A 27,997-nucleotide genomic window follows, 5' to 3' on the forward strand; every position below is an offset into this window, starting at 1 on the left:
AGGAGACTAAAAATGTGGCAGGACCAGCAGAGGAAGATGAAGGAATCGGCTCTTCGCCATTTTCACAGGTAAGAAGTCAACATTGAGGTTAAAAAGCTAAAATGCTAATGTAATACTTTGTAAAGCCTGCAGGTGTCACTAGACTAATGATTCAACACGTGCTGTTTTGCATATTCCTGTTCAGTTCCTGAGTATTTAGAGTTAGCTACTATTTGACTATCAAATGGTGTCACATGATGCACTTGTATTGGAAACTAATTATAGTAAAAATATGTTCCATGAGTTAAAAATGATTGATCATTGAATGCACTGATATAAGATATTTTAATATATCTGGCTGTGCCCTGCGATGGGTTGGCACTCCGTCCAGGGTGTATCCTGCCTTGATGCCCGAAGACGCTTGAGATAGGCACAGGCTCCCCGTGACCCGAGAAGTTCGGATAAGCGGTAGAAAATGAATGAATATATCTGGCTTTACTGTATCACATATAATGAATAATCTGTTAATCTGTTTGAAATTTAATTGCTAATTCAACAAAAAGATAAAGAAAACAGCCAGAAAGAAAGGTTTTTTTTTTCTCATGAAAAGCATTGATTTTGTCTGTTACTTCTGCATTTTGGTCTGAAACTTAAGGATCATTTCCAATGAAGCCAATTTGGAAAAGAAAAGCCAGATGAGCACAACTACCCACCATCACCTTCCTGTTCCTGTTGTGTTGCTTTTGATGATCATTCATCTAATGGTGGATTAAAAAATAAGTGATGACATTTTTTATATATTTTCTGCTATTTACATTTACATATGGTGCTAATTACATTATTATGTACTATTAGACACCAGAAACAGTGGTGTTCATGTATACAACTGGTAGATGTTAGTAAAATACAGAAATCGTGCAACAACCAACCTGCAGGATGATGCATTGGAAACGCTTTGCAACTTTGGCTTGCTACAGAGAACAGGCCTTCAGTCCTGACACCGGGGACCAGGAGAGGGGATGCCAAAAGCGGTGTTCGAGTAAGCGGAAGTGCGGAAAGCAGGCGGGTGTCCATGCTAGGCTAAAAACATATCCAAGCTGACCATTCAAATTTCCAATGTTTGCTCCTTGGACAATAAACTGGACTACATCCGACTAGAATGCACTATCTCAAATCTTTGCAACAAGAGGGGAAAACATGCTGGATCATGTTTACACAAATATGCCTGGTGCGTATCATGTGGAACCCTGCCCCCACCTCTGCTACTCAGGCCACATCTCTTTTATGCTAATTCTAGCATACAGACCACTCGTTAGACACTCTAAACCGGTTCTGAAGCAGGTGAAAATCTGGCCAGCAGGAGCCACCTCTTCTATTCAGGACTGCTTTGAGTGCACTGACTGGAACATCTTCAGGAAGGCTGCAACCATCGGTGACTCCGTCAGCTTGGAGGAGTACACGGCATCAGTGACCAGCTACATCGGCAAGTCCATTGATGACGTGATTGACTCCAAGACCATCAACACACGCTCCAACCAGAAGCCGTGGATGACTTCTAAAGTACGTGCGCTGCTGAGGACTATAGAAACCTAGCCTTCAGAACAGGGGACACGGCAGCCCTAAGAACAGCAAGGTCCAAACTTTCCTGAGCCTTTAGAGAAGCAAAGCACGCACATGACCAGATAATCCACAGCCACTTCCAGGACACAAGGTGCATGTGGCAGGGCATACAGTTGATCACAATCAAGACAGTTTCACCTGCCTGTAATAGCGAAGCCTCCCCCCCAGATGTGCTGAATGACTTCTACACTCGGTTTGAGATGCAGGAACATCATTCCTCCTCCCAATGATCAGGTACATAAAAGGCTGCTGGACCAGACAACATTCCTGACAGGGTGCTCAGGGAATGTGCAGAACAGCTAGCGGATGTCTTCACTGACATCTTCAACATTTCAATGAGCGATGCTGTTGCTTCTATGTGCCTCAAGACAACCACCATTGTCCCCGTCCCAAAGAAGTCTACAGTGTCCTGCCTCAATGACTGTCATCCCGTCACACTCACACCCATCGTTATGAGGTGCTTCAAGAAGCTCGTCCTGAGGCACATCAAGACCCAGTTACCACCCTCACTGTCTGGTTTGGGAACTACACCATCACAGATTACAAGACCCTGCAGTGGATAGTGAGGACAGCTGAGAAGATCATTGGAGTCTCTCTTCCCTCTATCATGGACATTTACACCACATGCTGCATCCACAAAGCCAACAGCATTGTGGATGACCCCTCACGCACACTCTTCAGCCTCCTGCCATCTGGAAAAAGGTACCAAAGCATTTGGGCCCTCAAGACCAGACTGAGTAACAGTTTTTTTCTACAAGCCATCAGACATCTTGATAACTGAACTGAACTGTACAGACCTACACCAAATACACACTCTCTAAATCAATTCGATTCAAATTTAATTGTATAGCGCTTTTTACAATTGATGATGACTCAAAGCAGTTTTACAGAACATAAACATATGACAAAAGGTTAAAATAAAGAATAATATAAAGATTAATATAATACAAATTTCAAGTTTAATATTGGATATATTTAAATGTGTTTGTATTTATATTTAAATGTGTTGTTGTCCTCAAAGACCACATGGAGTTGGAATCTCCTCTTTAGTATATCACAGTGCAACTGGAGCTGGTAAATCTCTAGATGTTTCAGGATCCTCACAGAGTCTGCCTCATCTCGGTGGAGGTCCAAAATCTTATGGCACTGAAGGCAATCTGAATTTATGGCTCGGGATGGGTAGAAAGAGAGAAGCAGTGGAGTGGGATTAATGTACAGTAGCTGCTGTTCATAGTATTAGAAAGAAATAGATGATAATGTGCATTTGGTCAGATGTATTAGAGCACAAGATTATGGGAAGTATTATGTGTACACCTGACTAAAGAGAGAAGTTTTTAATCTACATTTAAACTTGGAAAGTGTGTCTGAGCACCGAACACTATCAGGAAGATTATTCCAAGGTTTGGGAGCTAAATACAAAAACGCTCTACCGCCTTTAGTAGATTTTGTTATTCTGGGAACTACCAGAAGTCCTGAGTTTTGTGATCTCAGGGAGCGTGAATGATTGTAACGTGTTAGAAGACTAGTTAGATATGTTGGAGCTAAACCATTAAGAGCCTTGTACATAGCAGCAGTTTGTAATCAATTCTAAGCTTAACAGATAGCCAGTGTAGAGATGATAAAATTGGGGTTATATGATCATATTTTCTTGTCCTGGTAAGAACTCTTGCAGCTGCATTTTGGACTAACAATACATTACAATAATTATTATGTAATTATTAATTGTAATTACATGCATTACAATAGTCCAGTCTAGAGGTCATGAATGAATGATCGACATTCTCAGCATCAGATAAGGATAGGATGTTTCTTAGCTTGCCAATATTTCTAAGGTGGAAGAAGACTATCTTTGTAATATGGGTAATTAAAATGGAAGTTTAAGTGTGAGAGCCTATGTGTACTGGTTTTTGGACCGATAATTAGTATTTCTGTCTTATCAAAATTTAACAACATTATATATATATATATATATATATATATATATATATTGAACATATAGTATTTACACTGGTTTGTGCTGTTTTTGTGTATTATCTTTTGTGTAATGTCTTGTATTTTTCAGAACTAGCAAACATTCACTTATCTGTAAACAGCTATACTACTTTCACTATATCTCGTGTAGACTGACAGGCTGATAAACCTGCTTGGAAGATTTCATCACTGTATTTAAGACAAACTGCTTCAAGGCATTATTTTCAGAAGCCGGGGACGGAAGCCACCAGAGCACCCCCTTTAAAAAAAAAAAACAATGAGCATTTCTCAAACACGAGTCACTCCCTTAGCCTGCATATATAGCACATTGGTAAGGACGCTGTCCAGGCTGCATTTGATATAATAGCTTCACAAAACACACAGCAATACTATTAAAGGAAACAGGTACAAAAAATAGCAGGTAAGATATTTAGCTTGGGCCCATTTTTCTTTTGTCCTGTTTATTGTATGCCTTGTCATTTTAGACAGATTTTTTTTGTTTATGGTTGAGAGTCGTTTGCTTGTTTTTTTTTTTTTTATTTTAAGCTAACCTCTTACTCTGACAAGGACAATGATGTAGTTTGTATATTGTGTACATCTTGGTTTTTAAATTAATGTTGTATTGGAAGGGTTTATTTTGGCTATTTTTTGAATGCCTGACTCAATAACAGAATAGCTACAAGAAGCTCAGCTAATGGCTAGTGGTTGGTATCAACAGAGACAGATTTACAGCCTAAGATTTAAGACTCAAGATTCAGCCGAAGTATCTTGTGTGAATGTGAAGTGAAACCTTTGCTTTGCATGCAAATTGTTTCCATGAAGCATTAAAATGGCTGCAATATTTACTATTGATTCGAGCATATTAAAGCTATATTGGTCATGCTGAGTTTTTTTAACTGAAAACAATCTCTAGCATTTTGACTTTTTTAACGCTACAGTGCTTTCCTGGGGTTGCTTAGAATATGATATAATGTGATTCATATAATATGAATGTTTATGGTACACGTGAGATGCGTATTTTGTTAAAATTCCAATATTTATCATGGAAAACAGTTGCCCATTCTGTATAAGGAACACAATGACATTACATTCACCTTATTGCATTCTATGACTTTTCATTTGAGTTGCTTTTTTTTCTAGGCTAGATAAACCAAAACTAGCGACCACTTTGCATCAATGGCAGACAAGGGGCAAATCAAACAGACAGCAGCCATAGTGCTGGGTTGCTTGGAGAGTGTGTCTTCATTTGCCGCCACCTTCAACCCTCTGTTTGGCATCATCACCACACTGGTTGGTGCAGCGAGGAAAGGCCTGGTGGATGATGACACAAGCAAGCTGGACAAGGACTTCCAGCAAATTCATGAGAAGTTGGAGGGCATCTCTGAGCAGAACAAGCAGCTGCTGGACCAGATCCACACTGCTGAGATTACCATAAACTATGGTAATTTGGAAAAGAACATCGAGCACCAGTATCGAAGCTTCAAGAACATGGTGGAAAACATCAGGGAAGTCCCTGAAAAAAGTGAGCATTATAGAGAGGAATTCAAGAAAATCTATAGAAAACAAAAAGGCCACCAGAATTTGAACAGGTACTATGATGCCATCATGGAAGACGGGGGACCTTTTGGGAAGCCGCTACTGAAATTTTATCTAGAGCATTTCAAGAAGAACAAGAAGGATTTGGAGACAACATGCTCTCATCTGGCCTACATCTTCCACATCGGCCTCATAGCACTGATGGCCTACTATGTGGTTACTGAGGATAATGAGGATGAGTTCAGGGATGAATGGGGCCAAAAGGTCTTTAACATTCAGACCAAGATGCAAGAAGTCCTGAATGAGTGTAACTAGAAGAAGTGGTTCCAAATTCACTGAAATTTTGTTAAACCACAGCTGTCTTAGTTTCTTCTGCATGTGAGAACACATTTTTTTTTCTTCCTGAATTGCTTTTGTATGTTTATTAGATTAGCACTTACAGATTTCAATCTTTTTTCATATCCTTATATGGCTGTATATATCAGAAACTTTTGCTGGATATACAGTAAAGTTGTAGACATATTTGTGTATTATGATCAGTGTTATTCATTTTGGCATTTTGGAATCATGGGCTATAATGTCTCAGAGCTTAATTTGACTGACTATTAGCTTGGAAAAGGGAGCATTGTATAGTCACATACTTTTTTTATCAGACATTGAAATATTAAAAAAAATAGATATCAGTTTAAATCAGATTAAATAATTTTATTAGTATGGTTATAATGGGTCAAAAAGTCCCAGTATATCTTTTAAAGAACTTGCTCCATGAGTTGAGCTCAGTCCATGTCACTCAACTCTTTTCATGAATAACCACCACCACAGCACAATATGCAAATTAGCATGATTTGCAGCAGCCGACTAGTGACATCTACAGTCTTTACGAAGAATTACATGGATACACTTGCACAGATATCTATCTTCCCACATAAAAGACCCAAAAATACTGTCTTGCACATTTGTCCTCATGTTATGTGTGTATGTTATATGTTAAGATCCTACACAAATATCTCATAATTCTCAGGCTAATCCCCTCTTTACTCACTCAGTGAGGTTTCCTGGAAGTCTTCCTCTAGTCACAGTTGGTACTATGATGCCATCATGGAAGACCAAGGTCCTTTTGGGAGGCCGCTACTGATATTTTATCTAGAGCACTAAAAGAAAAAGGCAAAATGCTCTCATCTGGCTTACATCTTCCACATCGCCCTCATAGCACTGATGGCCTACTATGTGGTCACTGAGGATGATGAGGATGAGTGCAGGGATGAATGGGGCCAAAAGGTTTTTAAAATTCAGACCAAGATGCAAGAAGACCTGGAAGAGTGTAACTAGAAGAAGTGATTCCAAATTCACTGAATTTTTGTTAAACCACAGCTGTCTAAGTTTCTTCTGCATGTGAGAACACAATTGTTCTTTTCTTCCTGAATTGATTTTGTATGTTTATTAGATTAGCACTTAAAGATTTCAATCTTCTCCTAATAATTTCCTCAAGAGTCTTCTTAAAGATGGTAAGTTTCGGTGACAACCTCATTGAAGTCTTCATTTCTGACAATCTGTGGTAAAGAATACAAATATTGTTTCTTGATCTGAGTTTCTGCTTTAAGCAATAAATTAATCCTAATATAATGTAATTATATATAATTAGTAAAAAATATTGTAAATATATACAGAAAAAGCATATATTATAAGATTTATTTATTTATTTATTTATTTGCATTTCTAAGCTTATAATAGGTATAATGGTATAAAGGTCAAGTGTCTGTAGCATACACCATTAAGAGGCATGAAGAAACAGGGAAGAATGTTGAATGGAAAAGAACTGGTAGACCTCAATCAACAACAAAATCAGGGAAGTTTATAAGAGTCTCCAGCCTACGTAAAAGAAAGCTAAGTGCACCAGAAATCACAGCACAGCTTAATAAACTAAAGCTGAGCCAGTGTCAACAGTCCAGAGGAGACTTCAGGAAGCTGGATCGATGGGGCGTGTGGCTGCTGCGACCAAACAAGGTCAAAAGGATTCTTTGGGAAAAGGAATCAGAAAAATTGGATTGTTGCTGTCTGTAGAAATGTCTTGTGGTCTGATGAATCAACGTTTGATTTTTTTGGTTCTAAACAGAACCAGAATTTTTTTGTGCATCTCCGGAACTGGTGCGAAGATGATGCCAGACTGTGTCGCACCAACTGTCATGCATGGAGGCAGACGTGTTATAGTGTGGGGTGTTTTGTGGGCTATAGAGTTAGTGACCTATACAGGGTGACCAAATACTCAATAAAGAGGGTTACCATAGTATTCTCTAGAGACATGCCATGCCATTCAGTTAACTAAACTAATACGATATTTTAATCAGCATAGAATAGTGAGTAGAGATAAAACCTTTTGACAAACAGTCCAACAGGCTGGAAGTGAAGTTCTTCTCCCTCCCCCACTTCATGTGCTTACATGTTCAGGATTTTCTGAATTCACCAGTAATTCGAGGTAAGGTAAGATAGGTTTCTTAGGAAGCCAATTTTGTGACTGTAGACACACCCTAACACACACACACACGGACAAACAGCTGTAGATATGTAGAAGGCTTTCTTCTTATTTGTTTTTCCTCTGTACTTGTTTTTGTACTTGACAAGGTCAGACCCAGCACACACCTACCTTAAAGCACCTGTCACACCCTGCTCTGCTCTGTACTACAGTAACTCACAGCTCCCTCCAAGCCTTAAGCACTGTTTGATTGAACCCACCATGTGTCAGGGTACAAGGAAGCCATGGATCAAGGCTCTTCTCTGCATCAGTTCCTGTCTTCAAGTGAAGAATAAAAAATCTGTACACAAAGCACAAAAAAATTAAATATTACTTTCTTACTATACAAACAGCAGCAACAAGGTTTTAGACTGTATTTTGTTCATGTTCACACAATCCTACAAGAAGGTCTGTAGAAGTTGTGAGGACGTGGTAGCTTAGCACTTAAGACATTGGACTTCTGAACAGAAGAACTGCAGGTCCACCAAGCTGCCACTGCTGGGCCCCTGAGCAAGGCCCTTAACAGTCAATTGCTCAATTGTATAAATTTAAATAAATTGTGAGTCACTCTGGATAAATGTTTCTGCTAAATGCCAGAAATGTAAATGTTGTGCATGTTTGTAGCTCCTTGAGTAATATTTTTTCTCTTTTGTATTTCATGTGTAGCTCCAAATCAACAAAATCCTGGGAAGAGGTTAAAAAAAGAAAATACTGATTTTAATGTAAATTCCTGGAGGAAAAGCTGAAAGATCTCAAGAGTGAGAGGGATTTTCTCAAGAGTCTTCTTAAAGATGGTAAGTGTCTGTGACGACCTCATTGAATTCTTCATTTTTGACAATCTGTGGTATTAAATACAAATTTTAGTTCCCTGATCTGAGTTTCTGTCTTTAGCATATATATATATATTTGTGTTTGTGTTTGGGGGTATATATGCATATATGTTTGTGTGTGTGTCATTGCACATGGGTACAAGGCAACAAAGTGTATTGTGTATTTAAGAAGTTTGTATCTTTTTACACTCTCTCTCTCTCTCTCTCTCTCTATATATATATATATATATATATATATATATATATATATATATATATATATATATATATATATGTATATATGTATATATATGTGTGTGTGTGTGTGTGTGTGTGTGTGTGTGTGTGTGTGTGTGTGTGTGTGTGGGTATGTGTGTATTTGAAAGCTGTTCCTTGGACCACAGGCACCTAAACCTGATGGTAAACAGTGTTTATGAGCTGGATGACCGGTGATGATGCTGTAAGCTTTTTTGTAGTACGTGGGGTCCCAGTAATGAGTTGGCCGGTCACATTCAATAGTGCTTTCCATAATGGAGCTATTCTTGTACCAGAGCTTTTGTTTCAAGCCTGTTTTGTAAACACTCACTCACATTTCCCCCATTTCCTGTGTCTGTGGATTCAAATCTTATCAATCCATATTTCTAGTTTCAACTAGATATCCTGTGAAAATTTATAGAAAACCTTCAGTGAGACATTTATATGCCTACATCATTTTGTTTAAACAAACGTTTTGCAAAGGTAAAAAATACAGATACATATAGTTCACTTACTACTTTTCTATTTGAAAGTTTGTTATCAGGTTGAAATTAGAGATGATATAGATTGTGTAAGACTATAAAAACACAGGAAATTTGGGGGAAATGTGGGCGGGTGCTTAGATATCAGTCTTGAATAACTCCTGCAGGTTGTTCTCGTTCTGTGGGCAGGTGAGAGCAGGATTAATAACAGGTTCCTTTGTCAGTGAAACCAGTTTTTACTGTAAGCAATGAGAGGAATTAATCACTATGACACTTTAATGTTTGCAATTAATTTTTTCCAGTGAATTTAGTCACATTTAATAGAATAACAAACCTTGCAGGTGAAGCAACACCCACTTCTTGTTAAATTCTTGATAAAGATATTAATCAGAACCAGGTACAGGTATTGACATGAAGTTACTTCTATAGTTTGATCGAAATCATATTTATAAACGTGCAACAATTTGCAAGACTCAAGTATAAAATAAGTTCTTAAGATCAAGATTATAGTTACAGCAGTAAATATTTCTTTTTTTAAATAAACTTTATATTTACTTGTATGAAATCCAATCAAATCCAACCACGTTGCCTCAGACATTTAAATAAATTTGTTCAGATCTCTTGAGTGTCTCAAGGTGCAGTTCTAATGTCTGCATCTAAAAAGGTTCAAGTTTTAGTTTTCAATTCAATTCAAGTTTATTTGTATAGCGCTTTTTACAATAGACATTGTCTCAAAGCAGCTTTACAGAACATAAACACAGAGCAGAAGGTAAACATAATTAATGATAAAGGAATTAACGAATAATAAAAGAAATAAGAATTAACAGAATAAAAATTCTAGATTATTATTAGATGTATATAGTTCACAGTGTGTATGTATTTATTCCCCTATGAGCAAGTCTGAGGTGACTCAGGCAGCAGTGGCAAGGAAAAACTCCCTTAAATTGGTAAAGGAAGAAACCTTGAGAGGAACCAGACTCAAGGGGGAACCCATCCTCATATGGGTGACACTGGGGGTGTGATTGTAATATACAGTCAGTTAAATGTTGTATTGGTGTAAGGATCAAGGACTTCTGATCTCCTGAGTACCACAGAGTCTAACTGGAGATGTCTCAGGATTCTTAGAGTTGGCCTCGGCTCAGTAGACGTCCAAAGGCTTCGTCCCACAGAGGACGTTGGGAGCTGGTACAGTGTCTGGATGCCTCGGGATGGGTACAAAGAGAGAAGCAGTGGAAAGGGATTAACATATCTGCTGTTCATAAAAATGTGCTGGTCTGATGTACTGGTGCATGATATTATGGGATGTATTATGTGTACGCCTGACTGAAGAGGTGAGTTTTTAATCTACATTTAAACTGGGAAAGTGTGTCTGCGCCCCGAACACTATCAGGAAGACTATTCCAAAGTTTGGGAGCTAAATAAGAAAATGCTCTACCACCTTTAGTAGACTTAGATATTCTGGGAACTAGCAGAAGTCCTGTGTTTTGTGATCTCAGAGAGCGTGAAGGATTGTAACGTGTTAGAAGACTAGTTAGATACATGGGAGCTAAACCATTAAGAGCCTTGTACGTAAGTAGCAGCAGTTTGTAGTCAATTCTATACTTAACAGGTAGCCAGTGTAGAGTTGATAAAATTGGGGTTATATGGTCATACTTTCTTGTCCTAGTGAGAACTCTGGCAGCTGCATTTTGGACTAACTGTAACCTATTTATTAAAGATGCAGGACAACCACCTAGTAATGCATTACAATAGTCCAGTCTAGAGGTCATGAACGCATGAACTAGCTTCTCAGCATCAGATACAGACAGGATGTTTCTCAGCTTGGCAATGTTTCTAAGGTGGAAGAAGGCTGTTTTGGTAGTATGGGCGATATGATTTTTAAAAGACAAGTTACTGTCTAATATAACACCGAGGTCTTTCACTGTCGAGCTACTTGTAATAGTACATCCCTCTAAATGGGAGTTAAGTTAGAGTTTATGTGCACTGGTTTTTGGACCTATGAGTAGTATTTCTGTCTTATCGGAGTTTAACAATAGAAAGTTGCAGCTCATCCAGTCTTTTATCTCTCTAAGGCACTGAGTTAATTTGGACACTGTGGCTATTTCATCTGGTTTTGTTGAGATATATAACTGTGTGTCATCAGCATAACAATGGAAACTAATCCCATGTCTTCTAATAATGTTCCCTAATGGAAGCATGTATATAGAGAAAAGCAGAGGTCCTAGAACTGATCCTTGAGGGACCCCATAATTAACTGGTAGTAAACTGGAGGATTCACCATTTAATTCTACAAAATGGTATCGGTCAGACAGGTAGGATCTAAACCAGCTTAAAGCCTGACCATGAATACCTGTGTAATATTGTAAGCGATTTAGAAGGATGTTGTGATCTATAGTGTCGAATGCAGCACTAAGGTCAAGTAAAACTAATAGTGACATACAGTCTTGGTCCGAAGCTAAGAGCAAGTCGTTTGTAACTTTAACAAGTGCAGTTTCTGTGCTATGATGGGGCCTGAAACCTGACTGAAACTCTTCAAGGATGTTGCTCTCCTGTAAGAAGGAGCTCAGTTGAACAGACACAACCTTTTCAAGTATTTTAGACATAAACGGAAGGTGTGAGATAGGTCTGTAATTTGATAGTTCATTAGGGTCTAAGTTAGGTTTTTTGATGAGTGGCCTAATAACTGCCAACTTAAAAGACTTCGGGACGTAACCTAAAGATAACGAGGAGTTAATGATATTAAGAAGAGGCTCACCAGCTTTATGTAACACTTCTTTCAGTAGTTTAGTTGGGATGGGGTCTAGTGAACATGTTGAGCATGTAAAGGTTCACCAAAGAAAAAACAAACAGTAAATGTTTGATAGTTTGTTCTAAATAAAAGTCTGCAATGTTAAGCAGTAAACAGCACTGCACTAACAAACCTTTGTGTGACAGCAGGGTAACGTGTTTTCTCAGGTGGAGTTTTCTAAGGAAATTGACTGGTAAAGCATCTCATCACTACTGATGTGCAGAGATTTTTCGTATCAGTGTAGGACATGTTATTGTGCATCACGTGCAGGCCACTTTAGGATGTAGGTAGTAGCATTAGGACAAATCTGTCCTGCTCCTTAGTGAAGTCGTGGAGGTGTAGCTGTTGTTTTATGTGCAGGTCAAACAGAGTAGGAAGTTTTCTATACAGTAGCTATATCTCGTACCTCCTGGCGGGTTTCCGCACCATCCATCCATCCATCCATCCATCTTCTACCGCTTATCCGAGGCCGGGTCACAGCAGTCTAAGCATCGATGCCCATTCTTCCCTCTCCCCAGACACTTCCTCCAGCTCTTCCGGGGGAATACTGAGGCGTTCCCAGGCCAGACGAGAGACATAGTCCCTCCAGCGTGTCCTAGGTCTTCCCAGGGGCCTCCTCCCGGTTGGACATGCCCGGAACACCTCCCCAGGGAGGCGTCCAGGAGGCATCCGAAACAGATGCCCGAGCCACCTCAGCTGACTCCTCTCGATGTGGAGGAGCAGCGGCTCTACTCTGAGCTCCTCCCGAGTGACTGAGCTCCTCACCTTATCTCTAAGGGAGTGCCCAGGAAACTCATTTCGGCCGCCTGTATCCGGGATCTCGTCCTTTTGGTCATGACCCAAAGCTCTTCACAAATCAAATCACTTCACACTTCTCACATATTCGAATGCAGTTTGCTCTAGAATTTTTTTTATAGGAGTTTGTGCTCTATTTACTTTAAGTTCTCTCTCTATCAGTATCATTTCCTCTTTGTCCCTTACTTGGAAAGCTCTTTTCTTCTGCACTCAGCTCGCCAGTTACACAGGTTTTGTTGTTTGAAAAATATTATTTGACTTTTCATGTAGATGAATGAATATCTACATACCGATAAAGGAAACGTTGTTTTTAGCACATTCTAAAGCATATATCTTTCTGTTCTCCACTTATTGTACTGTAAGAATGTCCCAATTTCACTGTCCCAGAGTTTTACATGTTATTCAGTTTGTCGATTTCACAATAGAGACTTAGTTTGTGTTTAAGAAACCAAATATGTAAGATACTGTTAGATCAGGGATGTCAGATATAGAGCACAGGTTCTGTGTCCTGCATTTTTTTGCACATAACATACACTCACAAAGACCATCACAAAGACCATCACAAAAACACAAAATGAAAATGTATTTTACTTATTAAACCCAACAGATCGTGGTTAAGCAGCTTGGGACCCAACCACAACAAATGCACTGTTTTAAGAAAAGATAGATAATTTGAGGGAGTGGATGAACTGAATTAGCTAAATTAGCTTAACAAGAAGGTATGTACTATACATATGTGCTGGTAGAAAAATATAACTTATAGGAATATGTTAGGTGCTAAGCACTGACTGTTAATATCAACATTCATCACTTATCTTAACTCAGTGAATGATTATATGAATGGCCTAATGGATGTACTAGTATATTCTCATCCCTTTTTATAAAGATGAAGGTACCAGACATGGACCTTAGTGGTTCTTTCAAATAACCAGTTGACTTTTAGGCCTAATACTGCTTTTATTTCATTTGTTTAGTCTGGTTGTTTAGGGAGGTGGTATATCCCTGGGATCTGCTCCTAAAATAAAAACACTCGCTCACCATCTCCTGGTCAAAAAACTGGTATATGTGAAAAATGTTCAACATATACCATTAGATTTTGAGTGTGTAGATAAAGGATTTCTACAAGTATACATATATTGCACAAACTCAGCTTTAATTGGTTAAATAATGATGTTTTTGTGCATCTTTTGTGAGCTAAGCTAATTGTTGTTAGCTACATTATTATACTGTTTGTCAATTATGAATTTTCTGCTTTTCTGCTGTTGTAGGAGACTAAAAATGTGGCAGGACCAGCAGAGGAAGATGAAGGAATCGGCTCTTCACCATTTTCACAGGTAAGAAGTCAACATTGAGGTTAAAAAGCTAAAATGCTAATGTAATACTTTGTAAAGCCTGCAGGTGTCACTAGACTAATGATTCAACACGTGCTGTTTTGCATATTCCTGTTCAGTTCCTGAGTATTTAGAGTTAGCTACTATTTGACTATCAAATGGTGTCACATGATGCACTTGTATTGGAAACTAATTATAGTAAAAATATGTTCCATGAGTTAAAAATGATTGATCATTGAATGCACTGATATAAGATATTTTAATATATCTGGCTGTGCCCTGCGATGGGTTGGCACTCCGTCCAGGGTGTATCCTGCCTTGATGCCCGAAGACGCTTGAGATAGGCACAGGCTCCCCGTGACCCGAGAAGTTCGGATAAGCGGTAGAAAATGAATGAATATATCTGGCTTTACTGTATCACATATAATGAATAATCTGTTAATCTGTTTGAAATTTAATTGCTAATTCAACAAAAAGATAAAGAAAACAGCCAGAAAGAAAGGTTTTTTTTTTCTCATGAAAAGCATTGATTTTGTCTGTTACTTCTGCATTTTGGTCTGAAACTTAAGGATCATTTCCAATGAAGCCAATTTGGAAAAGAAAAGCCAGATGAGCACAACTACCCACCATCACCTTCCTGTTCCTGTTGTGTTGCTTTTGATGATCATTCATCTAATGGTGGATTAAAAAATAAGTGATGACATTTTTTATATATTTTCTGCTATTTACATTTACATATGGTGCTAATTACATTATTATGTACTATTAGACACCAGAAACAGTGGTGTTCATGTATACAACTGGTAGATGTTAGTAAAATACAGAAATCGTGCAACAACCAACCTGCAGGATGATGCATTGGAAACGCTTTGCAACTTTGGCTTGCTACAGAGAACAGGCCTTCAGTCCTGACACCGGGGACCAGGAGAGGGGATGCCAAAAGCGGTGTTCGAGTAAGCGGAAGTGCGGAAAGCAGGCGGGTGTCCATGCTAGGCTAAAAACATATCCAAGCTGACCATTCAAATTTCCAATGTTTGCTCCTTGGACAATAAACTGGACTACATCCGACTAGAATGCACTATCTCAAATCTTTGCAACAAGAGGGGAAAACATGCTGGATCATGTTTACACAAATATGCCTGGTGCGTATCATGTGGAACCCTGCCCCCACCTCTGCTACTCAGGCCACATCTCTTTTATGCTAATTCTAGCATACAGACCACTCGTTAGACACTCTAAACCGGTTCTGAAGCAGGTGAAAATCTGGCCAGCAGGAGCCACCTCTTCTATTCAGGACTGCTTTGAGTGCACTGACTGGAACATCTTCAGGAAGGCTGCAACCATCGGTGACTCCGTCAGCTTGGAGGAGTACACGGCATCAGTGACCAGCTACATCGGCAAGTCCATTGATGACGTGATTGACTCCAAGACCATCAACACACGCTCCAACCAGAAGCCGTGGATGACTTCTAAAGTACGTGCGCTGCTGAGGACTATAGAAACCTAGCCTTCAGAACAGGGGACACGGCAGCCCTAAGAACAGCAAGGTCCAAACTTTCCTGAGCCTTTAGAGAAGCAAAGCACGCACATGACCAGATAATCCACAGCCACTTCCAGGACACAAGGTGCATGTGGCAGGGCATACAGTTGATCACAATCAAGACAGTTTCACCTGCCTGTAATAGCGAAGCCTCCCCCCCAGATGTGCTGAATGACTTCTACACTCGGTTTGAGATGCAGGAACATCATTCCTCCTCCCAATGATCAGGTACATAAAAGGCTGCTGGACCAGACAACATTCCTGACAGGGTGCTCAGGGAATGTGCAGAACAGCTAGCGGATGTCTTCACTGACATCTTCAACATTTCAATGAGCGATGCTGTTGCTTCTATGTGCCTCAAGACAACCACCATTGTCCCCGTCCCAAAGAAGTCTACAGTGTCCTGCCTCAATGACTGTCATCCCGTCACACTCACACCCATCGTTATGAGGTGCTTCAAGAAGCTCGTCCTGAGGCACATCAAGACCCAGTTACCACCCTCACTGTCTGGTTTGGGAACTACACCATCACAGATTACAAGACCCTGCAGTGGATAGTGAGGACAGCTGAGAAGATCATTGGAGTCTCTCTTCCCTCTATCATGGACATTTACACCACATGCTGCATCCACAAAGCCAACAGCATTGTGGATGACCCCTCACGCACACTCTTCAGCCTCCTGCCATCTGGAAAAAGGTACCAAAGCATTTGGGCCCTCAAGACCAGACTGAGTAACAGTTTTTTTCTACAAGCCATCAGACATCTTGATAACTGAACTGAACTGTACAGACCTACACCAAATACACACTCTCTAAATCAATTCGATTCAAATTTAATTGTATAGCGCTTTTTACAATTGATGATGACTCAAAGCAGTTTTACAGAACATAAACATATGACAAAAGGTTAAAATAAAGAATAATATAAAGATTAATATAATACAAATTTCAAGTTTAATATTGGATATATTTAAATGTGTTTGTATTTATATTTAAATGTGTTGTTGTCCTCAAAGACCACATGGAGTTGGAATCTCCTCTTTAGTATATCACAGTGCAACTGGAGCTGGTAAATCTCTAGATGTTTCAGGATCCTCACAGAGTCTGCCTCATCTCGGTGGAGGTCCAAAATCTTATGGCACTGAAGGCAATCTGAATTTATGGCTCGGGATGGGTAGAAAGAGAGAAGCAGTGGAGTGGGATTAATGTACAGTAGCTGCTGTTCATAGTATTAGAAAGAAATAGATGATAATGTGCATTTGGTCAGATGTATTAGAGCACAAGATTATGGGAAGTATTATGTGTACACCTGACTAAAGAGAGAAGTTTTTAATCTACATTTAAACTTGGAAAGTGTGTCTGAGCACCGAACACTATCAGGAAGATTATTCCAAGGTTTGGGAGCTAAATACAAAAACGCTCTACCGCCTTTAGTAGATTTTGTTATTCTGGGAACTACCAGAAGTCCTGAGTTTTGTGATCTCAGGGAGCGTGAATGATTGTAACGTGTTAGAAGACTAGTTAGATATGTTGGAGCTAAACCATTAAGAGCCTTGTACATAGCAGCAGTTTGTAATCAATTCTAAGCTTAACAGATAGCCAGTGTAGAGATGATAAAATTGGGGTTATATGATCATATTTTCTTGTCCTGGTAAGAACTCTTGCAGCTGCATTTTGGACTAACAATACATTACAATAATTATTATGTAATTATTAATTGTAATTACATGCATTACAATAGTCCAGTCTAGAGGTCATGAATGAATGATCGACATTCTCAGCATCAGATAAGGATAGGATGTTTCTTAGCTTGCCAATATTTCTAAGGTGGAAGAAGACTATCTTTGTAATATGGGTAATTAAAATGGAAGTTTAAGTGTGAGAGCCTATGTGTACTGGTTTTTGGACCGATAATTAGTATTTCTGTCTTATCAAAATTTAACAACATTATATATATATATATATATATATATATATATATATATATATATATTGAACATATAGTATTTACACTGGTTTGTGCTGTTTTTGTGTATTATCTTTTGTGTAATGTCTTGTATTTTTCAGAACTAGCAAACATTCACTTATCTGTAAACAGCTATACTACTTTCACTATATCTCGTGTAGACTGACAGGCTGATAAACCTGCTTGGAAGATTTCATCACTGTATTTAAGACAAACTGCTTCAAGGCATTATTTTCAGAAGCCGGGGACGGAAGCCACCAGAGCACCCCCTTTAAAAAAAAAAAACAATGAGCATTTCTCAAACACGAGTCACTCCCTTAGCCTGCATATATAGCACATTGGTAAGGACGCTGTCCAGGCTGCATTTGATATAATAGCTTCACAAAACACACAGCAATACTATTAAAGGAAACAGGTACAAAAAATAGCAGGTAAGATATTTAGCTTGGGCCCATTTTTCTTTTGTCCTGTTTATTGTATGCCTTGTCATTTTAGACAGATTTTTTTTGTTTATGGTTGAGAGTCGTTTGCTTGTTTTTTTTTTTTTTATTTTAAGCTAACCTCTTACTCTGACAAGGACAATGATGTAGTTTGTATATTGTGTACATCTTGGTTTTTAAATTAATGTTGTATTGGAAGGGTTTATTTTGGCTATTTTTTGAATGCCTGACTCAATAACAGAATAGCTACAAGAAGCTCAGCTAATGGCTAGTGGTTGGTATCAACAGAGACAGATTTACAGCCTAAGATTTAAGACTCAAGATTCAGCCGAAGTATCTTGTGTGAATGTGAAGTGAAACCTTTGCTTTGCATGCAAATTGTTTCCATGAAGCATTAAAATGGCTGCAATATTTACTATTGATTCGAGCATATTAAAGCTATATTGGTCATGCTGAGTTTTTTTAACTGAAAACAATCTCTAGCATTTTGACTTTTTTAACGCTACAGTGCTTTCCTGGGGTTGCTTAGAATATGATATAATGTGATTCATATAATATGAATGTTTATGGTACACGTGAGATGCGTATTTTGTTAAAATTCCAATATTTATCATGGAAAACAGTTGCCCATTCTGTATAAGGAACACAATGACATTACATTCACCTTATTGCATTCTATGACTTTTCATTTGAGTTGCTTTTTTTTCTAGGCTAGATAAACCAAAACTAGCGACCACTTTGCATCAATGGCAGACAAGGGGCAAATCAAACAGACAGCAGCCATAGTGCTGGGTTGCTTGGAGAGTGTGTCTTCATTTGCCGCCACCTTCAACCCTCTGTTTGGCATCATCACCACACTGGTTGGTGCAGCGAGGAAAGGCCTGGTGGATGATGACACAAGCAAGCTGGACAAGGACTTCCAGCAAATTCATGAGAAGTTGGAGGGCATCTCTGAGCAGAACAAGCAGCTGCTGGACCAGATCCACACTGCTGAGATTACCATAAACTATGGTAATTTGGAAAAGAACATCGAGCACCAGTATCGAAGCTTCAAGAACATGGTGGAAAACATCAGGGAAGTCCCTGAAAAAAGTGAGCATTATAGAGAGGAATTCAAGAAAATCTATAGAAAACAAAAAGGCCACCAGAATTTGAACAGGTACTATGATGCCATCATGGAAGACGGGGGACCTTTTGGGAAGCCGCTACTGAAATTTTATCTAGAGCATTTCAAGAAGAACAAGAAGGATTTGGAGACAACATGCTCTCATCTGGCCTACATCTTCCACATCGGCCTCATAGCACTGATGGCCTACTATGTGGTTACTGAGGATAATGAGGATGAGTTCAGGGATGAATGGGGCCAAAAGGTCTTTAACATTCAGACCAAGATGCAAGAAGTCCTGAATGAGTGTAACTAGAAGAAGTGGTTCCAAATTCACTGAAATTTTGTTAAACCACAGCTGTCTTAGTTTCTTCTGCATGTGAGAACACATTTTTTTTTCTTCCTGAATTGCTTTTGTATGTTTATTAGATTAGCACTTACAGATTTCAATCTTTTTTCATATCCTTATATGGCTGTATATATCAGAAACTTTTGCTGGATATACAGTAAAGTTGTAGACATATTTGTGTATTATGATCAGTGTTATTCATTTTGGCATTTTGGAATCATGGGCTATAATGTCTCAGAGCTTAATTTGACTGACTATTAGCTTGGAAAAGGGAGCATTGTATAGTCACATACTTTTTTTTATCAGACATTGAAATATTAAAAAAAATAGATATCAGTTTAAATCAGATTAAATAATTTTATTAGTATGGTTATAATGGGTCAAAAAGTCCCAGTATATCTTTTAAAGAACTTGCTCCATGAGTTGAGCTCAGTCCATGTCACTCAACTCTTTTCATGAATAACCACCACCACAGCACAATATGCAAATTAGCATGATTTGCAGCAGCCGACTAGTGACATCTACAGTCTTTACGAAGAATTACATGGATACACTTGCACAGATATCTATCTTCCCACATAAAAGACCCAAAAATACTGTCTTGCACATTTGTCCTCATGTTATGTGTGTATGTTATATGTTAAGATCCTACACAAATATCTCATAATTCTCAGGCTAATCCCCTCTTTACTCACTCAGTGAGGTTTCCTGGAAGTCTTCCTCTAGTCACAGTTGGTACTATGATGCCATCATGGAAGACCAAGGTCCTTTTGGGAGGCCGCTACTGATATTTTATCTAGAGCACTAAAAGAAAAAGGCAAAATGCTCTCATCTGGCTTACATCTTCCACATCGCCCTCATAGCACTGATGGCCTACTATGTGGTCACTGAGGATGATGAGGATGAGTGCAGGGATGAATGGGGCCAAAAGGTTTTTAAAATTCAGACCAAGATGCAAGAAGACCTGGAAGAGTGTAACTAGAAGAAGTGATTCCAAATTCACTGAATTTTTGTTAAACCACAGCTGTCTAAGTTTCTTCTGCATGTGAGAACACAATTGTTCTTTTCTTCCTGAATTGATTTTGTATGTTTATTAGATTAGCACTTAAAGATTTCAATCTTTTTTCATATCCTCATATGTCTGTATATATCAGAAACCTTTACCTGATATACAGTAAAGTTGTAAACATATTTGTGAATTATGATCAGCGTTATTCTTTTTGCCAGTTTATTGAATCATGGGCTATAATGTCTCAGAGCTTAATTTTACTGACTATTAGCTTGGAAAAGGGAGCATTGTATAATCACATGCTTTTTTAGCAGACATTGAAATATTTAAAAAAAAATTGATATCAGTTTAAATCAGATTAAATCAGTCCCAGGATATCTTTTAAAGGGCTTGCTCCATGAGTTGAGATCACTCCATGTCACTCAACTCTTTTCACGAATAATAACCACCACATCGCAATATGTAAATTAGCATGATTTGCAGCAGCTGACTAGTGACATCTGCAGGCTTTACGAAGAATTACATGGATTCGCTTGCACAGATTGCCATCAAATTTTGTGTCTAGGATCTTATGTCAAGATCCTACACAAATATCTCAGGCTAATCCCCGCTTTACCTGCACGGTGAGTTTTCCTTGAAGTCTTCCTCTAGTCACAGTTGAGGTTTTACTGCATTCGTTCAGTTTAAAAAAGAAATTTAAGATGATTTCTGAAATTTTCAATGATTGGGATAATTTAGGGGGATTTGCTGGTCTTTTTTGTTTGCACAGGTACAGTTATATTTTTTTATTTTGGAAGTGAAAATAAGTGAGCACAACAGCTAACAATAACTATGACTAGCAATATCTTCCTGCAAATCCATGCTGTGATACTTTATACTGATAAACCAAGTTAAAAGGAATTTACAGCTAGGAATGCTTCCACGTTGATCAAATAGGCAAGTCCAAGCAACTCTGTCATTGCATAGTGCAGGTAAATAGCAATGAAATGCCGTTTAGTATGTACCAGAAGTGTGAATAGAAAAATGTGCAAAGGAACAAGTGCAATGTGTAAATACATGTACAACAAATAATTAAACTTACAGCATGGCGTTTGTGCATTAGCACAGAGCATAGTAAGTGTAGACAATATGTCTGAAAATTTATAAATACAGTATATGCTGTGTAAATGTGTGCATTTTGTAAATTGTATGTACAACCAAGTTACCAAGAAATATATAGTGTACGTACAGTTAATATACATAAACTGAAGTGAACAATGAATAGAGGTAAGCAATTAATTTACTGCTATATCCATTTATAATTAGTAGAAAATATGTAACAGAATGTACGGAGTGGAGCAGGACTGCATGGTGATTGTACTATGGCTTTTACTATATTAAAAATATAGCATTCATGGATAGGAGGGGCCTCCCTATGTTTACCACAGCAGGTTATCCCACATAACATTGAATAAATATTTAGATCACTAGTATGAGCAAGACAATGGCAAATAAAAACTCCGTAAGCCATTTTCGTTCCATGATATAGAAATCTTAAGAAGAACCAGACTCATAAGGGACACTATCTTCTTTCTGGGAAACACTGGATAGTGAATTAATGGTTTATTAATTTTCCACGTTAAACAGTGAAACAGTACAGAATGTGTTTATTGGTCTTGAGTACAAGCATCAAAGATCATGGCATCACAATAAAAAAACAAACATAAAAAAAATAAAAATAAAAAATCTGTAGGTTGAGTACAACATTTATTAGCTATGAGCTCAGAAAGTCTAAACATTTCCTGGCATGCTGTAATTCAGTTTCAGTGAAGGAAATACATCAGTTCTGCCATGAAAGTAGCTTACTGCATATCCTGACTACACGTGACAGCAGACATGTTGAGCATGTTTTGGTATGATTGCTTTCCGAGGAACCAACAATGTTGGTAATAAATATTGTCATATCTGAAATGTTTCTTTAGAAACCGGATGTTTTTTAGTTCCCGGGTATTACCCATCCCTCTCTGAGAGTTAGAAGGAGATGGAGCCCGTCCAAAGAGGGAGTGGCACATGCAGCAAGGCTACAAATAATCCTCGAGCCAAGGCAGCTGCAAGTCATCGGTACCGCTGTGCTGAACTGGAACTCCACAGAGGGCACCTCTGCACTTTCCACCTCCTAACTGTAAGTGTTTTTCTCTGCTGATCTCTTGATGACCACTTTCTTATGGGGCTTCTTTGCTTTTTTCCTTTTTATTTGCTCATATTTTAACCCTTCTGCACACCTCGTCTGCATTCCTATGCAAATTAGGAGCACTGAGTCAAGTTGACCTTGTCTGTTTTGACTGCTTATAAAAAATGAAGTATATATGATAGCCTTTTTTTTTCACCTTTTTAATCTAACTTGTTTCCAACATATTAACATATATTTTGCAAAACATTTTGTAATATTTGGTATAATAAAAGATGTCAATTCCTTTTTATTTGCTCATATTTTAACCCTTCTGCACACCTCGTCTGCATTCCTATGCAAATTAGGAGCACTATTGTTGTTTTATTGTTTTGAGGAGTCAAAACATTTTGTAATATTGTATAATAAACTTCATTAATATGTAAAAATGCCTCATTTTCTAGTAAAAAAACAAACAAAACAGCAAATATTGTCAGCAAATAATAAAACCTATTTTTTTCCAGGCCAAACTTACTTGAATGCTTAGAAATCCAAAATTATACAATTATCACCATTCTGTGTGATCAGCCTTACATTTGTGTACATTTTGCTGTCTATTTTGCCCACCAGATGTCATCTGGTCACATCACATCTCTCACACACACACACACACACACACACACACACACACACACACACACACACACACACACATACACACACACACAGACAGAGAGGAGAGAGAAAAGAAGATATTGCCCCCAGCTGTACAAAAGCATTTAACAAGTGTGAAATCTTTTTTGGAGGCCTAATGAAATGCAATGCCCAATGCTTGTGTGTGTGCATGTGTGTACAGTAGCATCATTTCGGTAGATCATGTTTTGCCCTCTGTTAGGCAAAGGCATATCAAAAGTGTGAAATATTTACAAATATTTAGCTTTTTTTCTGGAGGCCTAATGAAATGCATTGCCCTATTTATGTGTGTGTGTGTTTGTGTGTGTGAGTGTGTGTGTTTTGGGTGCGTATGTTAGTGGACATTTTATGTGTGCATTTTTGTGTCTGTATGTATGTTCATTGCTCTGAAAAGGGCTAAAGTGTGACCTTTTGCCCCACTAAATGTTAAATTTTCTTGCAAATTTGGAACAATCCATTTTCAGGCAAATATGTGGAAGGAAACCCAAGTTATGACACAATAAACTTTCCAGCCGGGTCAGATTGACCCGAGGTCTGCAGAAGGGTTAAAATAGCAAAACACAGAATCAGTAAACAGGGCATACAAAATAGATCTTTGTACATGTCTACAATGTTGATGTATTTGCTTTTTTTTTTTTAAGTTTTGATAAGGACCTGTTCTGAAATGCCTGGATGTTGTGCTTAAGTACATATTGACTTGAATAACACAGCAAATATGAATGTGGTTTTAAATTTACAGGCAAGAGTGATATATTTTAAATATATCTAGCCCCCCTGGAAAAAAAATTATAATTAAGACATAAAAAATTCCAAAACTTAATATTTGAATTAAACAAAACATATTAAATTATACATTGTAGTGCTGGTGGTTAGTAGCCTTATTTTTCTGAGATTTAATTACACAGAATTTATGATAAATTCATTATTTTATAAAATGTCATAAAAAGACCTTACTAATGATAAAAGGCAACATTGTTGGTGCTATTAAACTGTAACACTGGATTCTATAGGAAGCTAAGATCGATTTATCGATTGAACTGAAATGAAGGATTCTGTCAGCTAGTCAGCATTCAGATTCGCCCGTTAGCCCTCAGCAGTAATCATCAGCGGCCAGTTGTTCAAAAAAAAATTGAATCTGGATCAAAATAATCCGGATTTGGAAATCCCTTTTTTTTTTCTATTCGGGATAAGGTAATCCGTCTTACTTTTACGCCGGTTTTTCAAAGCAACATTGGATTGGATCATCCTGATCCACATACACCATTTTCAAGATTACCAAATCCAGATTACCTGTGCTCTAAATGGGACAATATATCACAATGTGGGCTACCAGCTATGTAAAGAACAGGTAGAAAAGCCAACATGGGGTCACTGTAAGAGTTTTTTATTTTGAGACAAAACCCAAAAATAACAATCATCCACTTCCATTCATTATTTCTTTTATGACCCCTCATCTGAGTCATAAAAAATAAATATACATTACAGTACATTGTGGATATTTTGAAAACGTCTTAAAAAAAATAAAATGGCTAAATGTCCAATAGTTAACAAAATAAAGAATGTTCAGGGTACTTTTTCATCTGAGGAGGAGAGACCAGCATTTCCAAGCTCTGCTTTTAGGAGGCAGATCTGAATTTTTGTTTTGAAGTTTTGCTTCAATAAAAGTATAAACACTAAATGATACAAATGTACAGTATTATTTGACCCATTTTAACATTTTACTACATTTTCTTCCTGGAATCCACCTTGAAATCCTACCCCCTGTTGGGATCAGGATAATCCTGTTTTTTTGGATCAAAGTTATCCAAATCCTACTGACAAGTTTTGAACAACACAAACTGAAGGTTTGATCCAGATTAAAACTAGGATTGGATTTCGTAATCTAATCGGATTTCAGATTCCTTCTTTCCCTTTTGAACAACCCATTTTCAAGATTTGATCCAATTCGATAACCAAAATCCGATCAGCTTACCTTTGAACAACTGGCCCCAGGAAGTGTCAATGATGGCTAGGTCTAGAAACCCACTAAAAACGGCAGCTTGTTACACACTGGCCACTAGGCGCTCTGCTGAACCTTTTATATCTAGTCAAATGTAGCTCTTGTCAAACAAGGTGACAAACATTTACCTTTGCCTTTAGATTAAATCTATTCTTAGGATGTTTGATTCAAAACTGTAGTATCAAATTACTCTTATGTACCTAACTGACAGTTAAAAACATTAATATCTGTAAAGACCTTTGGCACTAGCTTGAATGAATCGTTCATTGCGAGACAGAGTTTACTTTAATTAAGCTGCAACATGTGAAAGACAAAATTACACAAAACCTGAATGGCATATTCAGGACAGGATTGTGAGGCTTGCTACTGAAACACTACAGCAAACAAGAACAATAGCAACTAACTTGCAACCACTTAACAGCTAATGTACCTGGAATGTCATGGCAACCACCTTGCAACACCCTAGCAACCAGAATATCACTACTTGCTTATTAACTACAACTGGAACGTTGCCTCGGGTTACATCAAAGAACTAGGATTTTTTTATACATAGACATATAATCATAGACCTTGGCTTTCTTTGGACAACGCACACAAACCCAACATTCCTGATAACGTACATGGCATATCCTTTATTTATTTTGGAAACACTATTACTGCTGCATTGAATTTCACATACAACTACAAATATTTGTGCATTATTCCAGATGAAGTTCATACTTGTTCTGCTATCTGCTAGCTTTTTATTTTTTTATGTGACAGATTTAATTATATTTTTTAAATGAATGTGACATTTACATAATGCTGCATTGATTATGAAATTCCTGAGAAAGTTTTTAACATGACATTTCTTATTGTGTTACAGAAAGAACGTTTGCCTCCGTTACAGTAGCCTCTTTCTTCACCTGACCTCCAATATGAGTTTTGTGACAGACTGGATCATGGAGAACAGCGACAAGATCGAAAAGGGAGTAGAGATACTAGGCAAAGGCTGTGAGATCCTTGCAGCCACTGTAGGCCAGTTCAATCCCATTCTGGAGGCAGTATTTAAGTTCTCCGCTAAGCTCCTTAGCAACCCAGAGAGCAAAGAGGCTAAGTATCTTGGTGAGCAGTTTGTGAAGGTTAACCAGAAGCTGGAAAAGATCCAGGGTGAGATTAAAAATATAGAGCTGGTGATACAGCGATCATCTGTGAACACCCAGAACTTCAAATTCCAAGCAAACATAATCAGTCAGTATGAATATTTTAAATATATTTTCACAGCCAAACCTGAGTTTAAGAAACTGAAGCGAGATGAGTTCCTCATCTACTTTGAGGAATTTGAGGGAGAAAAGAATCTTGAATGCTTATATGATGCTATCATGAAAGAGTCTATGCTGGACATTATAGTGAAAACTGAGCAGCGGAGCAGGAGGGCAGTGGAGGAATTCTGTGCTAGCCTGAAGAAGCTGTTTGTGGTTGGGATCATCTCACTGATGGGCTACGCTGCACTAAAGGATGACACTGTGGATGAGAAAATGCAGAAGAAATGGCTTGACCGCATGGAGGACGTGGAGAAGCGCATGAAGGCAGCAGTGGATGAGTGTGTGAACAACTTTGCTAAGCAAGCCAAGTCTGATATAGATGAGATGCTCCGGGGGAAGCAGAGCAGTGTCAACCCTGAGTTTACTAAATTCCTACTGGAGGCACTTGTGGAGAAGTATTACTGGGTCTCCTGGTCAGTCCGGGTGTTTAACACTGATGATTGCAAACTTGTGAAGTTTCTGTTTGGGAAGAAGCACCATATAAATGATGGAGTTGACAATTATTTTGAACATTTGTGTGGTAATAAAATAAGGGTGGTGGTGTCTTTCACTGCAGACCCTAAACCACTCGACAAGAACCAGATAAAGGATCAAATAGAGAAAGAGAAGGGTGGTGTGGAGTCTATGGCTGAGTCACTGAGCCGTAGTTTTCCCAACTGCCTTGTCCATGCCATCAATCGCTGTACAAACGTGAAGGAAGACAATAATTTTGAGCCTGAGAACTTTTATTATAATTCTCACAAAAAAGCACACATCTGTATCCACTCTGAATAATTGAATTTGGATTAAACTAAACATATTGATGTCCAAAACGAATCTATACTCACTTCTATTAATTAATGAGTTGTACAATGTTTATGATAATAAAGATTTGATTATTTACAAATGTATGATTGTTATTAGTAATGATGATGTTATGGCACTTAATTAATGAAACAAGAACGATTAAGCCTGAGGGTCAAAGCACTAAGGCTTGAGATGATCACTTTTGGTGAAGGCTTTTAAAAAGGAAAAAGGGCCTTGTGCGTTTGTATATTTTTCTCTGTGTTATATCCATGTAATAAATTGATTTGGAAAATTAATACACATTAAATCAGAGCATAATTGTAGTACAGTTTCATGCATCACTTCATGCATATATGATGCAATACTCTTCCACTTTTGTGCAAATTATAACCATCTGTATATTGTTAAGGTAACGGTAATGATTATTTTTGTGCATTTGTATTATTACTTTATCGATCCATCATTTGTTCAGGAGTAATTCATAATAAATGAGGAAAAAAATGTTTTGAATTTTATTTTGTCTCAATAATAATAATAATACATTTTATATGAGGGCACCTTTCAAACTCTCAAGGTCACCTAACAT

At 38.0% G+C, this 27,997-nt stretch overlaps 3 protein-coding genes across 3 annotated transcripts; all 3 read left to right on the forward strand.

Moving 5' to 3' along the window:
- On the forward strand, positions 1 to 27,898 carry LOC113649736. The gene is made up of 3 exons (XM_047808434.1): positions 1 to 68; positions 22,445 to 22,644; positions 26,187 to 27,898. Exon 3 carries the CDS (start codon positions 26,239 to 26,241, stop codon positions 27,397 to 27,399), a length of 1,161 nt encoding a protein of 386 aa, XP_047664390.1. The 5' UTR covers positions 1 to 68; positions 22,445 to 22,644; positions 26,187 to 26,238; the 3' UTR covers positions 27,400 to 27,898.
- Positions 3,673 to 6,049, forward strand: LOC125140213 (protein rapunzel-like). Its single transcript, XM_047808436.1, has 2 exons — positions 3,673 to 3,991; positions 4,711 to 6,049. Exon 2 carries the CDS (start codon positions 4,747 to 4,749, stop codon positions 5,419 to 5,421), a length of 675 nt encoding a protein of 224 aa, XP_047664392.1. The 5' UTR covers positions 3,673 to 3,991; positions 4,711 to 4,746; the 3' UTR covers positions 5,422 to 6,049.
- LOC113649742 (protein rapunzel-like) lies at positions 17,697 to 20,673 on the forward strand. Its single transcript, XM_027157681.2, has 2 exons — positions 17,697 to 18,011; positions 18,731 to 20,673. Exon 2 carries the CDS (start codon positions 18,767 to 18,769, stop codon positions 19,439 to 19,441), a length of 675 nt encoding a protein of 224 aa, XP_027013482.1. The 5' UTR covers positions 17,697 to 18,011; positions 18,731 to 18,766; the 3' UTR covers positions 19,442 to 20,673.
- Positions 27,899 to 27,997: the final 99 nt, after the last annotated feature.

This window comes from Tachysurus fulvidraco, chromosome 25 (assembly GCF_022655615.1).
Source record: "Tachysurus fulvidraco isolate hzauxx_2018 chromosome 25, HZAU_PFXX_2.0, whole genome shotgun sequence".
Taxonomy (NCBI): Eukaryota; Metazoa; Chordata; class Actinopteri; order Siluriformes; family Bagridae; genus Tachysurus; species Tachysurus fulvidraco.

What these genes read in the sequence shown, in the direction of transcription:
- LOC125140213 (XM_047808436.1), top strand. Translation starts at nt 4,747, where the DNA reads ATGGCAGACAAGGGGCAAATCAAACAGACAGCAGCCATAGTGCTGGGT.
- LOC113649742 (XM_027157681.2), top strand. Translation starts at nt 18,767, where the DNA reads ATGGCAGACAAGGGGCAAATCAAACAGACAGCAGCCATAGTGCTGGGT.
- LOC113649736 (XM_047808434.1), top strand. Translation starts at nt 26,239, where the DNA reads ATGAGTTTTGTGACAGACTGGATCATGGAGAACAGCGACAAGATCGAA.